We start from the raw sequence: 15,810 nt of genomic DNA, 5'->3' as shown, positions 1-15,810 counted from the left end.
CATCTGTGTCCTGAGCTTCCTAAGAAGCTGAAATATACAGTTCTTCAAGTACCATGCAATCTGCTCTCATGGCCAGCTGGAATCTACCACCGTAAGAGTTTTAAAATCTGTTTTAAGTCACTGTTCATGATTTTCTTGAAACTGAAATTTCCCAGAGTTACATTGTTCATGCCCTGATGTTGTCTGTGTGGATTTGGCAGTGGCTCAAACAACAAATGAGACTGGAAAAACTAGACTTTCTTTTTTTAAAATTTAAAACACTCATTATTAACCATTTGCTATGAATGTCTTGCTTTAATGGTCAAGGCCTTGCAGTATTCTGATGAATGACACTCTAAAGGTTGCTTCATTTGCAGGCCAGACCTAAGTAGCATTAAGTTATGTTTTGAAAATAACCATTATTACTGGGTTACACTGCCATGTCTCTTTGCAGTTTGGATTTCAATAGAAGAATATTGACGGCACTTTTCCTGCTTGATCAGAGGGATGAATTCCAGTAAAACATGTACTCACATACAGCCTGTATCCCACATAGCTATCTTCCTTTTAAAACTGCCAGTGCTTGACACTCTAAACAAGCCATGCTGAAATCAGATGCAGAGGAAAGGAGGAATCAAAAGCAGAGGAGCTAGCAGGAGAAAGGAAGCAGCCCAAGGGGAGCAGAGGTGAGGAAGCTAATGAGGGAGGGGGAACACAGTTAAATTCTTCAGACTGCTCACAAGGCTATATATTGCTTTGCTACTGACTCACACAGTCTTGGCTTTTTGAATGAATAACCTCCAGGTTACACGAATGAAGATGCAGCCTTTAGTGCTACTGACATATATCCCTATCCACAGAAGATAACTGAAAATCTGAAATCCCCCAAAGGGGGAATCTCAAGGTTTGAGTTTGATGCAGGGGCCATGCTATTCCTTTGAAGTTAAGAATAACAGATTTAGAGTATTAGACTACAGAGGAAAATAAATCTTCTGCAACCTGACCTGAGAGTGGGAACTGTTTAGGGACATTACTGAGTCACTGCTAAGGCTCACGTGTTGCTGGCTGGTAGCAGAGCTTTCATTTGGAAACGCTGAGCGATGGTGTAACTTTGTCAACATGCACAGTTACAGAGAGATAAAAAGAGTATATGAGTTACTGTTCAGCCAAAAAAAACTATCATTGCCACAAGATTTTATGACATTTATTATTAACAAAATAAATATTGTGAGTTGATGATAACATGACAGGTTTTGTTTCTTTTGCTGCTGGCTGTGGCTCTAAAATAAAGAGACAGACTAGACTAAATATTGGAAGCAGTCTTTCATATACCTCCTTTAGCATAGGGTTATATTACCATGCTTAAGTGTGTTTATCTTCCTAATAAACTCCAGCAGCTCACCATGCCTCTCAGAGACATTTTCCACTTTAACTTTTTGATAAATAAAAGCTTTATCATAGGAAAAAACAGACAGAACTGAAAATCTCATTAAGAGTATCTTAGCATAGTCTAATTAATGGATAACGGTTCAACATGGCAGCATTTAGATGTTAATCTGATCATCTGGTTTGCTTTCATCTACCTCAGTGTAACCCTCCGTGACCATATCTGAAGAAGAGCAGGATCTGGTACAGAACAGAAGAATCCCCTTTATTTAACAACCATTCTCTGAAGGGCTAAGTGTCTATATTGCCTCGTCAGCCATGCAATGAAATGTGAAATTTCCAGTCCAGCAAAATGAGCTTATGTTCACACTGTCATCTGTGGACTATTATTACTACTTATTGATGTTCAGTTCAGTTACTAGCTGAGAGATAGCAGGCTACAAAATAGGTATGTTCTGTTTCTTGCTGTGTGATCATAAAGAGCAATGGGCAGAAACTCAGGAACTAAATGATAATTCTGCCACATAAGCTCCTGGGAATTAGAATTGAAGTATGGGGATAATTAAGCCAGACCTCTCTTCTTGCCAGATGTAGATAGTAGCCAGGCATGATTTGCTAGTTTGTCATGTTTTTCCAAATAAAATATTTTGTTGGTTTCATATCAGATAGGGCTGCCACATTTTTATGACTGAGGAAAAAGGGCCTAGGACAGGAGAGATGCAGCTTTCCTTAGTATTGCCTAGCTCTAACAAGAAGACAAGAAATTGATTCCCAGAACTGCAGCCCCTATCTGTGGGGGTGGGGACAGTAGAGGAGGTGCAGCCACACTCACGATGTAGTTACCAGTGCGCAGCTGGTGCTAACAGAGGCTGCAGTCCATGATGCTGCCAATAAGTCATGCCTAGTTATGGACAACAGAAGTTCTAATCGACTCCATGTGAGATGAATTTTTTTTTTTTTTTTTTAAAAAGGCAGGTAGGTCCAGTGTAAGTCAAGGATGACTTAATCTTGCTGGTGAATTCCTGAAGCATATTACTGCGATTAGCTCCACTAAGTAGCTCTACTCAGCCACCAGTGACTGAGCAAGGTCTGGGTGAGAGATTGCTATCAACGACATCATGACTGCGCTGCCCAATCCCAGATTTGAGAGAAAGAAAAGACATGGAGCACCCTGAGAGAATTCTGTCCGGGCAGTATGTATTCCCCTTCCTTATTAGACTCACCACTGGCAGCACTAATATGGTGTAATGCTGCTGAGGACAGTTGAATGAACACCCTGATACTAGGTCGCTGCCTAGTATCTAAGAAAATGACACATCTACAGTGAAAGAGGTTCAAGGGGGGTGTAGGACCTTCTGCAGAAGTGCTTAGTCCCACAGCAGAATGAATAAAAGGAGCAAGTGTGAGTAAGGGCCAATAGGACCAAGAACCACATATGGATAATTTCAGTTCCACAAGTGTGTTTCTTTCTATGGTTTAAGAACATAAAAATAGGAAAGAATGAAAAATGTCACAAAAACTTAACAGCTGTAGTTCCTGATTAACTGTTACAATGCATGAATCATTTTTTTGACAGTAAACATACTGAAAACATTTTATGATGGCGTTTGAACTTTTAAATCAAAGGTTTACTATTTTCAAAACAAAAACACTTGGATAAGGATTTGCATACATTTCCATGTGCAATATGCATATTTAAATTCAGGGTTTAGTAGAAAGAAAAAGATAGGAAAATATCTTAATCAAAGCAACGTTTTCCAGGCTACTGGACTGTTTAAGCCTGACATCAGATAAGTTATCAGAAAGAATCTTTAAAAAAGCAGGCATACGGGGTTTTTTTGTAACTGAGAGTTTTCCAGGCAAATCTAAAGCCCTGTATTTGTCAATGTCAGTGATAAGAGAGGGTAATATATTACTTTCTGTCACATCCAAAACTTCAAGCAATAAATAAATAGTTTGGATGACTTTGAATATTTATTTTTGATCTGTCATGAGTGATCTACTGAAAATTACAGAAACCTGCAATCAAAAACATAAACCAATCTATTTGCACAATTTTCCTATCAACGTAGATGCCTTTTTTTTTATTTTCAGAAGACTCAGTTGCAATATATGCTGCTCCTTAAATCTCTAGGGATATGCCCTGCTCTTGAGTTAGAAATACAGGGATACTCTTTTTTTTTCAGATGTGCTGGGAGAAACATTGTGGAAGACTTTGGAGTGGGTCTGTAAAACTGGAAAGAATGTAGGTGGTTTGAGCTAGCACCAGTTTAGCATCTGTGAGACAAAGTTTTATAATAGACTTTTGAGGGAAAAGATGTCATCTCAAAGAGCTAATTTTTCTGTATGCAATTTACTACCCCCAGAATTCTGTACTAAACAATGGATGAAAAACAACTGGAATACGAGTTTTGTTTAAATATTTTAAAACATATTTGTTGTACCAAGAATAACTTTTTGATAAATGTCTTGATACTATTTTGAGTGGGAAAAAAAAATTCTTTTTAGAAAAAATATCTAATTTGCCATTAGTCTTAGTTCTTACACAAACAAAAAGTGAAAAGAAAAAGTAAAAATAATTTTAGTGTCATTATGTGCATAACAAAAGTCCATTTCCAATAGCAAATATTAAAAGGGAAAACTTTAAATTTTGTGTAGTTGCAACCACTAACAATATTTCAAATTTTAACATGTGGTTTTGTTTCCTATATTTAAGTCTGTAAAGACCAGTCCCCTTTCCCCTTATATTCATCCATTGTCCAGAAGAAAGACTTAGACACAAATGAAAAAACATACCAAACTGCGCTCCTTTTGAAATATTCATCTTTAAATTTCACCCTCTTCTTTTGTGCCATATTAGCATTTCATTCTTTTGTTTTAAATAGGAGAATGACATGAAATTAACCACCAATGTACAACTTCTTGCACCTGCTCAGCTGAAAAGTATAAAAAACAGGGTATCTGCTTAAATCTCTGCCCATATCAAGCCCAAGTTAATACGTTTAATACTGACATGCTCCATCAGAATATTTTTGCAGACAGCTCTAAGCTATATTGCTATGTGAAGGTTGCTGTCAGCTGTATGGCAGACTCTCAGTTTGTGCGTGGATCACCAGTGGACATGATGCAGCTCGTGTCCGGACAGAGCAGTTCTGGACAGAGCTCCTGAGGATGTGCATGGGGAATGGCATACATGGCTTGCACCTGCGTTCTCTGCAGCAGAACTGCACAAATTGTGATCGGTGTCAGGTCATATGTGCATGTAGCAGTGCTGACATTAACTTAATGGGCTTAATTTGCTTTGAGGACTTCTTACATCTGCCCATTAACATGCTAATGTATTTTCCAATTCTAATTTTTCTCTTGATGACAATTCAAAAAATGCCATCATGTCTCTTATTACAAGAGAGACACAATAGAACACAGAAAAACAATTTCTAGTGCACCATAGTTCACTTGAGGTGCTAAAAGGAAAGAAAAAGCTAATAATTTGGAAATAGAAATACAACAATTTTTTCCACAATGTTGTCCAGAATGACAAATAGTACTGGCATATCCAGTAAATCCATTGGCCAAACGCCATGTTGTTGTGAATGCTCATGTTTTTAAAGCCTTAATTCTGAATGTTATCTTGAATTGATAATAGCCCAGTCACTCTTAAAGCTCTGCTTTAAAACAATCTAAAATGATATCTTGAAGAATTTAATTCAAGCTATGTATATTATAGGAAACACCCCCAGATTTCTGGTAATGGCTGTACTCATATTGCACAGCTCAGGATCTACTTTGGTCTTACATGATGGCTACTGTTTCACTTCTATTGTCTTTGCTCAGACCAATTCCTGTGGGAATATAATGGAAGATAGGCAAGGAGGATTGTAAACTTGCTCAAGTGATTTGCAGTTGGGTGTCAAAAAACACATGTATCATACTAACTGTTGTTTAGTTTTGTGTGCTAGGCAGGTAAAACAAAGCAAGCAAAAAAGAGGAAAGACAAGCATCTTTCATGAAAGACCCTCTGAATTTCTGAAGAAGATGTGTAACCATAATCCTTTCCAACAGGGACATTAACAAATATCCATTCTATAATTTTTGAGAACTATTTTATTTTTTAAAGAGTGAGGGCAACCAAAGTTTTTCCTAGGATGCTGTCCTCCCTGCTCCTGTAGGCCTCAGCCAAAAATGCAGCAAGAACCAATTCTGAAGACCTTGACAGGCTTATGAAACACAGATTGTCTGAAAACTTCAATAAATAAAAGCCTCTTAAGCTCCTTCAGCCTTGTGTATCTCCTGAGGAAGCACCCCTGAAACTGAGACTTCAGCAATGTGGAATTCTCAATTTTTGAAATCTTGCACAGGAAGCCCTTCACAGCAGTGCCTTTAGCAGCCACCAGACAATGATAAAGATACATCTGGAGAAACACTTGAAGTTGGGACGATGTTTTCAGGTGCAGAGGAGCAAACTGAAGTGAGTATAGCAACTATACACAATGTGCTCTCTGCTCTTGTCTAGCCTTTGGACTTCGCAAAGTTTCAAGTCTAGAGTTTCAACCTAGAACATAAAACTTCAGGCTTTTAGATCATGGTTTACATACCTGATGTTTCTGACCTAGCAGGAGACGCTGCATTAGAAATAGCCAGAGTATAAATAAATCTTTGACTCTAATTCAGTCATTGTAAATCTAGAAAGGTGGTATTCATAAAAATAGGTTTAACTTCAACTCAGAGGCATTTATTTTCCTGTCACTTCTATAGAACTCAACATACTGAATTGATAGCATTTGCAAAGATAGTACATAGCTTTCACCCTCTCCTTTCTACCATAAGGAACCACTGCCATAAAACTAACACCTTATGTGGACTGAACAACTAAGAGTAAAGGAGGCATAACAACTCATAGTGAAATGTAATGATGGAAAAGGCTAACAAATGTAAATACTACGAGTGGTAGTATAAGAGGAATGAATGCAACCACTGTGACATTATAAGTGAACTAAAACAAATATGCATTGAAGTGGAATGGAGCTGCTCTCAACATTCACTTATTTCCCCTTCAGATTTAATAAGAAGGTTTTTTAAAGAAAATTAGATTCCAATAGGCCAATTACTTGAAACATGTGGATGCTGTTTAAAGAATTCAGCTAAATGGGATGTTTTCGTTATTCCCTGTTTCTAATTTAGACCTCAGCCAGACAGAAAATGATGCCCTACAAGTGGTTCCTATACATAGGAAACAAAACTGTTCCCAAAATCTGCATTTTTTAGGGTGGCATGATCAACATGCACCAAACTACTGCAAGGTACACACCTTGCACTTGCAGCATTAGCTGCATTTCTGAAGGAAGAAGCCTCCTGGAAAAGGCAGCTTCAAAATCTGGGCATAGCTCCATACGAGATCTGCTGAGTTAAAGTGCATTTGATTTGCTGTTTCTGCTAGCAGCCAGATTCTCAGCACACATCCGCTCTCCCTGAACAAAAACAGAAACTGTTGGTCCTTATGAACGTCTGAAAATCTGTATCTGTAAAGGAGAATACTGTTCAGTGTTGTGACTACTGGCATTTTCTTCAGAGGAAACACTCAGGGACTGACCAGAAACTAAAGACAAATACTCTTCAATTATTTTATAATTTAGACTAACTGCTGATAAAGTCTATAGATTATACAAAAAACCTTCTAATGGTAAAAAATTGTTAAGGACCTGTTAACTTTGTAGTTAACTGCCTGCCAAGCTAGGCTCATTGAAACAGCATCTGTTGTAGTGTGAAACCATGTAGGGAACACAGCTATTCAGAGAACACAGGTTAGTTGAACATACCCTAGAAGGCAGCAGTTCTGAAGTGACTGAACAATTATTGGACATGAGCATTGGCAGTGTATTCTTAGCATCATCTTCTGGATGAGACTGAAGGCAATAAATCACTGGGTGTACATACAGCAGAACTATCAGAAGTACCAACTCAAGATTTCTCATGCCAAAAGTTTTTGAATCTCAGAAAACATCTCTATTTTGGTTACAACTTTTGTTGTTACTGTCATTTGCAATCTTTATGTTTTTTTAATTTTAATTAGGGAAGGTAAGATATGAATGTTTCCTGAAGTGTCTGTAGTATGGTTGAAATTTATTGGGCCTTCAAGTCACTTAACTAAGCTTTCAGACAAAACCCCTTCTCAGTCTCACAGAGTGGTGGACAAATGCTTGGCTACTATATTGTTGAAGGTGCTAATAGGTTTAGATAAAATTACAGATACTGATTTTTTTTTTTTAATGTAAAATGTTAATAGTCAAATTAGATACATAATTTCTCACAGCTGAATAGATTCATACTGACCTAGGCATGGCATCTAGAAATATGACTAGTTGTCTGTTGTTATAGAGGAGAATTGTTAGCCAGACTTCAGAATGAAAAAATTGCCTTTCAGTATGAGTACAACCACTTTGAACTAATTGCTTTTAAAGAATCATCCCAACACACATTTTAAACCAAACTCCTTTATCCAAATCTAAAAGGCACATGTAGATTCGTTGTCCTGTCTGCACTGCTGTTTCTAGATCAAGCCTTGAAGCAGATGTGATTTGAGCTTGGATTCGGCCCATTGTGCATGTATATGAAATGGCATCACTGCCTTCAGAGGCATAGAGAAAAGCATTTTAAGCCCCAGAGAGGCTTAAAAGCTCTGGCTCCCTCCCCCCATATCTTTCACAGATGCATAGACACATGTGCATAGCCATGCTTGCTGTTCTGAAGCCTTGGTAGTTAGGACTTTTCTTTAACTTCTCCCACATTCAGAAACAAACAGTAGCTTTGTAATTACTATCAAAATCGGAGCATGGGCTAATCAAAATCAATTATCAGATGTGAGATGGGACGAATAAAACTGAGGAAGAACAGCAGGACAGCAACTGGGCTCATGAAATTAAAAATAACAAGCAAATCTATGTCTTATCCTGACAAGTGAGGCACCCTGCCTCTCTGTCATCCCTTTCATCATGCAGATGACTGCTCAGTAGCTATCGGCACACAGTAATGCAATCCTTCCTGTCCAACAAAAATCTGTACTAGCTGCCAACAGTTTGTACAGCTTCTAGATATAAACGATGGAAAAATCACATTTCACAAACCTATTTAAGAACTCCATAGCTTTTAAATATTTTGTTGTTTCATTTTACAGGGACTTTTTTTTTTTTTTTTTTTTTATTAGTATGAAGTCTAGTTACTTTTTACCAGGAGATAAAGAATGACAACCATACCAGATCTAGGAGTCTGGAAAACAAACAGGTGGGAAAATTAATAAGTACTCATATTTACACTTGCTATAAAGAAACCTTCCTGTCTGAGGAAGCTCGCATGCCATCTGGTTTGTCCAGAGATGGGGCAATGAGATTGTCAGATTACAGCTGTCCTAGACAGCCATTACCACCTAGTTAACCTAGTGCTTGAACAGAATCAGCCCGTGGACAAAGAACAGCAGAGGCAAAGCAAGAAAGTGCTTCAGCTGACAGGCCCAGGAAGCAGTGGTGCTGGCAGACACAACTGCAGGTTCAGCTGAGAGGTTGGGTGTACTCCTTGATTCCCTGTTTTTGCTAAACTTTCATAGCAACATCTATGAATAACACTTTCAGCTACCTCTTGTCAGGTAGGAGATTCTGTTTCATGGTGTTGAACAGAGCAGTACTGACAAATGTGTGACAGCAAGTACTCAGCATGACGCCTCCAGCTGGTACAAAATGGGCAGAACTTCCCTTTGGCGTAACAAGTCACAGTGAGCAAATGTGTCTTCCTCTTTGAGTATGAGAGACTCCTCTCAGATACACTCAGTTGTCCAAAAGCTAGTTGTCTGGTCTATACTAGTCATGTAAGCTTATTGATTCTCTAGTAAATGGAAAGAGATGCTCATAAGAATAATTTGTTGTAGAGTCGTGCAGATAACTGATGGAGAAGAGAAGGCGGGACACACTCTGGAGTTGCCCCTATCCCCTGGAAGACTGCCAGTGACTATATACATAGCTCTTATACAGGTAAAGTTAGGCAACCCAAGACCCCATTTGTTGTGGAGCAGAATCAAACTAAGGTTCTCAGTTGTTTACAGAGTGGTGAATGGTCAGGCTCAGCATACACAGACCAAGAAAAACTTCAGCTGTAGAGAGGGAATGTGCTCCATGGGTTCAGTGGCACTTTTACCACAATAATAAGTAGAGGAGTGTGAAGAAGTTTTTTCTTGGAGACTCTGAGACTGGCAACAATTCCCGTTAGAAACAGGTATCACAGCATTACTGCCTTTTACTTTAAGAGTGAAACGTGTTTCTGACCTTGCCTGTCCTAAGTACACAGTAGTGCATATCTTAAAATAAATTTAAAAAATGCCAAAGAAATATATTGAATAAATGACACAAACTCAGAACAAAATCCTCTCTCAATCACAGTTCTCCTATGGGAACAGCATGCAACAGAGCCTGTGGAGCACACATGACATGCTATTCATATCACTCAGAGCACTTCTAGGAGGCTCTCAGATATTAAAACAGCTTGTAAAGGAAGAGATCACTGAGATTAACTCCACCTTTCCTTTTGGGTCATCTTTACTTAAAAAAGCCTTGCATTGTTTGGATCCTGACTGACCCATGTCTGATTAAAATGACACAGTTTTATGGAGACATCTTGACATTCACATAATACAAGGTAATATAAGTACCAGCCATATTTGGTTCTGCTATTCTGATGAAGTTTGCTCATCGTTTTTACACCAGAGGCACAAGACCAACAGCATAATGTATAACCAGCTATGGTTAAAAGCAACATGATGAAAAATTAAATTAAAAGACAACCCCCACACATGTTATCTCATTTTTTTCCATGAAATATTGAAACACTTTCTGGTATCTTAGCAGTTACTCTTCACACTAGCACGTTGCTGGTTTTAGTAGTATCAATAATACACATTAACCAAAATCACAGAAAATACAATGTTTACAGTGAATTAGACGCAACACATTTAAAGGTATTCATTGTCTTTCCAGAAAAAAACCCCAGCATATATTTGGGCATAGGAATTCTTGAGCACTGTATTTGGAAATAAGTTTTCCAAAATAATTCACACTGTCACAGCAGGTGAGTGATATCAAATATCCTCTATGCTATTTATTATGAATTCCAAGTTTTACTTACCAGTCCTGCACAGCATTGAAAGATTCTTCATTTGTGATGTCATACATTAAAATGAAGCCCATTGCACCCCGGTAGTAAGCCGTGGTAATTGTTCTGTATCTCTCCTGACCTGCTGTGTCCTGAAACAATACCAAACAAAATTTTTACATGTTGCAAATAAATTGACAAATTATAATTTTCTCTTTTAATAGAAAGAAAACTCTGACAACAGTTATTGTACAACTCTGAAATCCTACTCATAAAACTAATCAAGGGGGAGAAAACTGAGAATAACAGGAAGAAAGAGAATTCTGCATTGGATCATAATAGGAGGGACACATCCATTCTGTCATAAGGTGAGAGTGGATAGAGGCAGAAAGGCATGGCCCTCTGTCAGGTCATATATCCTGAGTCATTCGCTGATTCACGTCATTCAACCTGAGAATTGGGTAAGAACCTTGTCTCCTGCTCCTGCCTTGTACCTTTCTAGTTTGACAGAGGGCACAGGTAAAATCTCATGTCCTGGAAAAAATGCTGGGACAAAATAGCATCCTTAAGATCTTAACTATAAGATCCAGATGGTTCCTGAAGTCTGGAAACATCCTGGCCAAAAAGGCAATGTTTAATCATTCTGTTCTTGCGATTTTAAGCCATTTGTGCCCATGTGAACTTTAGTACCATTACAGATCTGTGCTGACAAAATAAAAGCTGGAGGTCAGTACTCTTAAAATAAGGATGATATCTGACACACACACAAAAAAGTTCACTAGAAGCCCCTTACCTCAAACCTGTTTTCTTCTTCATTCTCTGTATCTCATTCGATTGACTTTAAAGTAAGTCTTCCTTTCTCCTACTGCTTCCTTTACTTTTTTCCATTAAAAAAATTTCAGGGCAGCAACTACCTGTTACTACATTTATGTCCAATGTCTAGCATAACCACACATGTCTGTACTAAGATTGTGAGAAAACAGCAATAACTAACATACAGGAAATGCATAACTATTTCCTGTTCCAGCAAACCAATTTAATATTTTTACACCATAAACATTAAAAGCTTCAGATTAAATGTATGTAACATTTCAGTGCAATGCTGTAACTGTGTAACAGATCATCTGTGCATATTCAGTTTTAACAAAACTTTGAAACTGCATTTCATTATTTCAGATTTTTGAGTAGGTAAGAAATAGCTTGTTTTACAATTCAGACAAATTTATTTGATTTGTCTTCCTACAGAGAGAGAATAATAACAAGTGATAAACAATGTTTTATTGGGTGTGTTTTCTGAAATGATTCCTGGGCTAGTAGTACTGCCTTGTGAACATGAGAAAAATAGATTAAGTGGGCTCCTTCTTTACACATATATCATTCATCTCATAAACTAATAAAGTAAAAAGAAGATTTGACATACATCAGAAAGCATTTATAAAATAAGAAACATAACCAAGACAGCTAGTGAAACCAAACAAGGTCTTAGGTAAAATATATGGATTCTGTTCATTCTGGATTACAGCCGCTACTGCTTTGATGTAGTTTCAGTGATCTGAGATGGAAAGCTAATGTAGAAGTTAGACTCTAACAGGTCTCACAGAAGGTTACGCTATGTCTTTGTGGGAAAGGCCAGACAGACCTAAACTTTTTCTGCTTATACTCTAACCTGGCTAAGCCGATACCAACTGTGGTCTGGAGGCTGGATAGCTGCATTAACAGCACTGCTCCCAAATTTTCTGGTGGTATTACTGAATAGTAAGGTATTAAGACTCTTGCACTAAACCTGTGCATATTCTAATACTCAGAAGTCAGTTTTTTCTCAGTAGGTCATGGTCTGTCAATAAGACAAAAGTAGCATTGAAATGTTGGGTAAAATAATTTATTAACAGAAGAAATATCACATGTCATTATTTAAAACCATTTCTTTCTATTTCTTTTATGGAATAAGGTTTACTCTCCCATGTTTTGCTGGCTTCATTTATTTGATTTGATATTAGAGAAAAGAGCTGGGAGGGACAGAAGGAAAATATGGCCTATAGCAAGCACACAGCCTTTCTGTACAGAAGAGATATGATTTTCAAACAGGTTTTGTCAGTGTCTATCTGATTGTTTGTCAATCAGAGACACTTATGGTTGAAAATATGACGGTATGACAAGCAGGAGTCCACTGCTACTGAAGCAAATCTTAATTTGCTGTGGGTGATTTCCACCGAAGTCTGTCTGCAGATAAGAGTGAAGCCCTAGCAATAAAGGTGTAAGTTAGTGAGGCCTCCTATCCAAGACACCAACTCTCTTCTGCACAGTGTTAAAGGTAACCAGTGCGGGTTTAGGCACTCTTGATTACAGAGAATAAAAAATGAGTGTAAAGGAAGACAAATCAAGATAAAAGTTCTTAAATAATTTTACACAATTGGAAATGAAGCTGCAGATGAAGACCCAAACACTGACTGACTTGGGGATAGGAGATGACCTTCTGGATGTAGGCATTTGATTTGGGTCAGTCTGGGAAGGAACCAGGTATTTGGGGTTGTTCTCAATACAGGCATCTAATATGTGCCTGTAGTTAATGCTATGTTAATGTGATAAAAAAGGAAGACTTTCTAAAGTGATATTTCAGTTATGGCATAGATGGATGACCGTGAATAAAGTGGAGTTTATTAGTTTCAGACATTGATAATCACATTCCTGTTGGTATTATTTTTTATTCACTTGTCAGGAAGAAACTAAAATTTTAACTGGCCTAAATTATGCAGTAGAGTGTTTATGATCATGTAAGAACCCAAATATCAGTAATCAATGTCAAAACTTCTATGTTCCACACATTCATAAGCATTTCCTTTGTATTCTGACTAGAATATATTCATAAATGCTCTAAAGACAGCTCCTTTTGTAGGACTGTTAAGTAACTCAAATACCATTTGTCAGGAGGAATAGCTCATTAGAAACATCAAATACTTTAATATTAAGTATTATAATTAATACTTAATTAATACTTATTTAATATTAAGTATTACAATTATTTATATATATGAAACATAATGCAACATTGTAAGTGGCCTTTCTCCCTGTTTATTAGCATTTATTTTTTTGGAAGAAGTGCACAGAAAATAACTAATTTCCATATTTAATCATATTTATATCTGTAAATCCGTATGATTTCATCCTCAGGTACTGTTTTTTACTTGTACTTGAAGAAAACCTTTTCCAGTTCAGCTATGGTTACTGGCTACTGCTATGTTATCTTAAGCTTTTTTTGCAAGACCATGGAATTAACCTGAAGACCATCTTTTTAGGTTTAAATTCTGAAACATCTGTAGTTTGCACTGACATTTATTTCGAAGCAAACTAAATAAAATAAGCCTGAGGAAGAATAAATTTGACCTATTATTGACTGGCATTTTAACCAAGGTAGTTGATTACCATCTTTGACAGGCAGAGAACAAGACACGTAGATCATCTTGGGGGCCTTTTCATTCATGTAGGTAATGTCTGGTAATGACAACTGACTGTTCATTAAAGAAGTAGAGTGGAAAAGCAGAAGGGAATGAATGACAGTGAGGGAATTCTTTATGAAAAGTTCCATGCACAGAAGACAGAAAGAGGTATTTTACCAATCTTAGTCAAGACAATACCAAAAGAGTCTCAGCACCTGTAAGAAATATTTTCAAGTATTATATTCACTTTCATAAATTCTTGTTTTAATAAACTTCTCACAATTCCATTAGCTTCTGGTTAGCCGATCCCATCTTAGCAAATCTTCCTAAATAGGCAGCAGATTTTAGATTTTAAATCACAGAATGATAAAGTTTAGTGGACATAGTACTTTAGAAATTACCCACTTTCTAAGCATTGCATACAGCATGCTGGCTAATAGCCCATGGTCCTCAGACTTTCACAGTTTGGTCTTGTGTGCTCTGATGTCTCTAATATGTTTTGCTGGATTTTTTTTCTTAATTAATTTTTTCACCTATAATTGAAATTTGATTTCGTAAACATTTTTATGCTCCAGATCCTATTACATATAATTTCATGTTACAAAAATTCATTGTTTTTTGCCAGAAATTCAATAAAGGACCAGTAAAGCTTCTCCATCAGTAAAGATCTTGCATAGGTCATGTGTATCTATAGGCAGTGAAAGAGGAATGGTAGAGGTGTAGACTGAGTGCAAAATATCTGTTTCTGGTTCAGGGTGAAGATAGCCTGGTATGTATTTGGCCAACTCTCCTTTACCATATAGGTATTAAATAGTATGGAGATAGAGAATTCTAGATTACCTTGGATGTTCATTTAAATTAAAGCTGTGAATTTGACAGTACGATAAAGCTTAAAGTGAAGATTTGTTTAGTTATTTTTACAGTAAGCACATGAACCAGGTTTTGTCCTGTGCTTCTCCCTTGAAATAACTCTTTAATAATGTTATGGGAAATTTACTACAGATTCTCATTATTACTGTCTAACTGACATACCACTGAAGGCCTTAGTGTATGGGGAATGCACCAGCTGCTGACAACAATGCTCCCAGAGGAATGGAGAGAGATGACATAATAGCCATCTATGCAAGTAGAAACACTTCAGAATAACAAGATAGCTGATTTAGGAAGAACCTGTACTTCACATGAAGTTAATAGATTGTGGGGCTGGAAAGTCTCAAAATATAAAACAGAGAAACCAAGGTTCTGACAGTAATCTTGAAAATAATAACTATTCAGGCTTGCAAATTAGTTATCTGAGCTAACTTAGGAGAAGTAAATCCCCCTTACTGTCAAGTCCTGCTAAGCAAGACTTCATGCAGAATGTGCCATACCAGCTTAGACTATACCAATGTTTTTGAGCAATATGTTAAATCAGGCCCTTGAATTAATTTGCTGAGTTTATGTTCTCCATATTGCCCTTGCATAGCACTGCACCACTGACAGGAACAATACTTCATGTAAATAACTTCCAAATGGAGTTGCGCATTATTAATGCAGACAGTTTTAGAGGTGAAAGCAAACAGCATTTGGCAGCAAGAACTTCTAAAGAGCCTGACATGAAGGAATTCAGTGTGCAAAACACAAACTTACTTTGTAGCACTCTTGAGTGACTCCATGCCTCTGCATTTCTGTCCTGTATGCTAAACACACAAATATCTTTTTAGATCCATGTCCTTACATTATAAGTTTTACTTATATAACAATACAGCTTGTGTTATGTGCCAAAAAACTGGCAGCAGTAGAGGAGGATTTCTTGGACGGTATTTGTATCTCTGCTGCACATCCGCAACATTTGAAGATAAGGAAACCAGAAAGATAAAATCAGAAATGTGAACTGGGT

General features: G+C 37.2%; 1 protein-coding gene across 2 annotated transcripts in view; it reads right to left on the bottom strand.

Moving 5' to 3' along the window:
- Positions 1–15,810, bottom strand: part of RAB3C (RAB3C, member RAS oncogene family) — a 144,752-nt gene that overhangs the window by 62,747 nt on the left and 66,195 nt on the right. For both annotated transcript variants that reach the window (XM_074856052.1, XM_074856051.1), the window contains one exon: positions 10,531–10,649. In XM_074856052.1, the coding sequence (XP_074712153.1) occupies positions 10,531–10,649 (119 nt within the window). The remainder of the gene's footprint in view (positions 1–10,530; positions 10,650–15,810) is intronic.

The sequence above is a fragment of the Strix uralensis genome, chromosome Z (assembly GCF_047716275.1).
Source record: "Strix uralensis isolate ZFMK-TIS-50842 chromosome Z, bStrUra1, whole genome shotgun sequence".
Taxonomy (NCBI): domain Eukaryota; kingdom Metazoa; phylum Chordata; class Aves; order Strigiformes; family Strigidae; genus Strix; species Strix uralensis.
The sequence above is the reverse complement of the archived record's forward strand: the minus strand, read 5'-3'. Positions and strand labels throughout refer to the sequence as shown.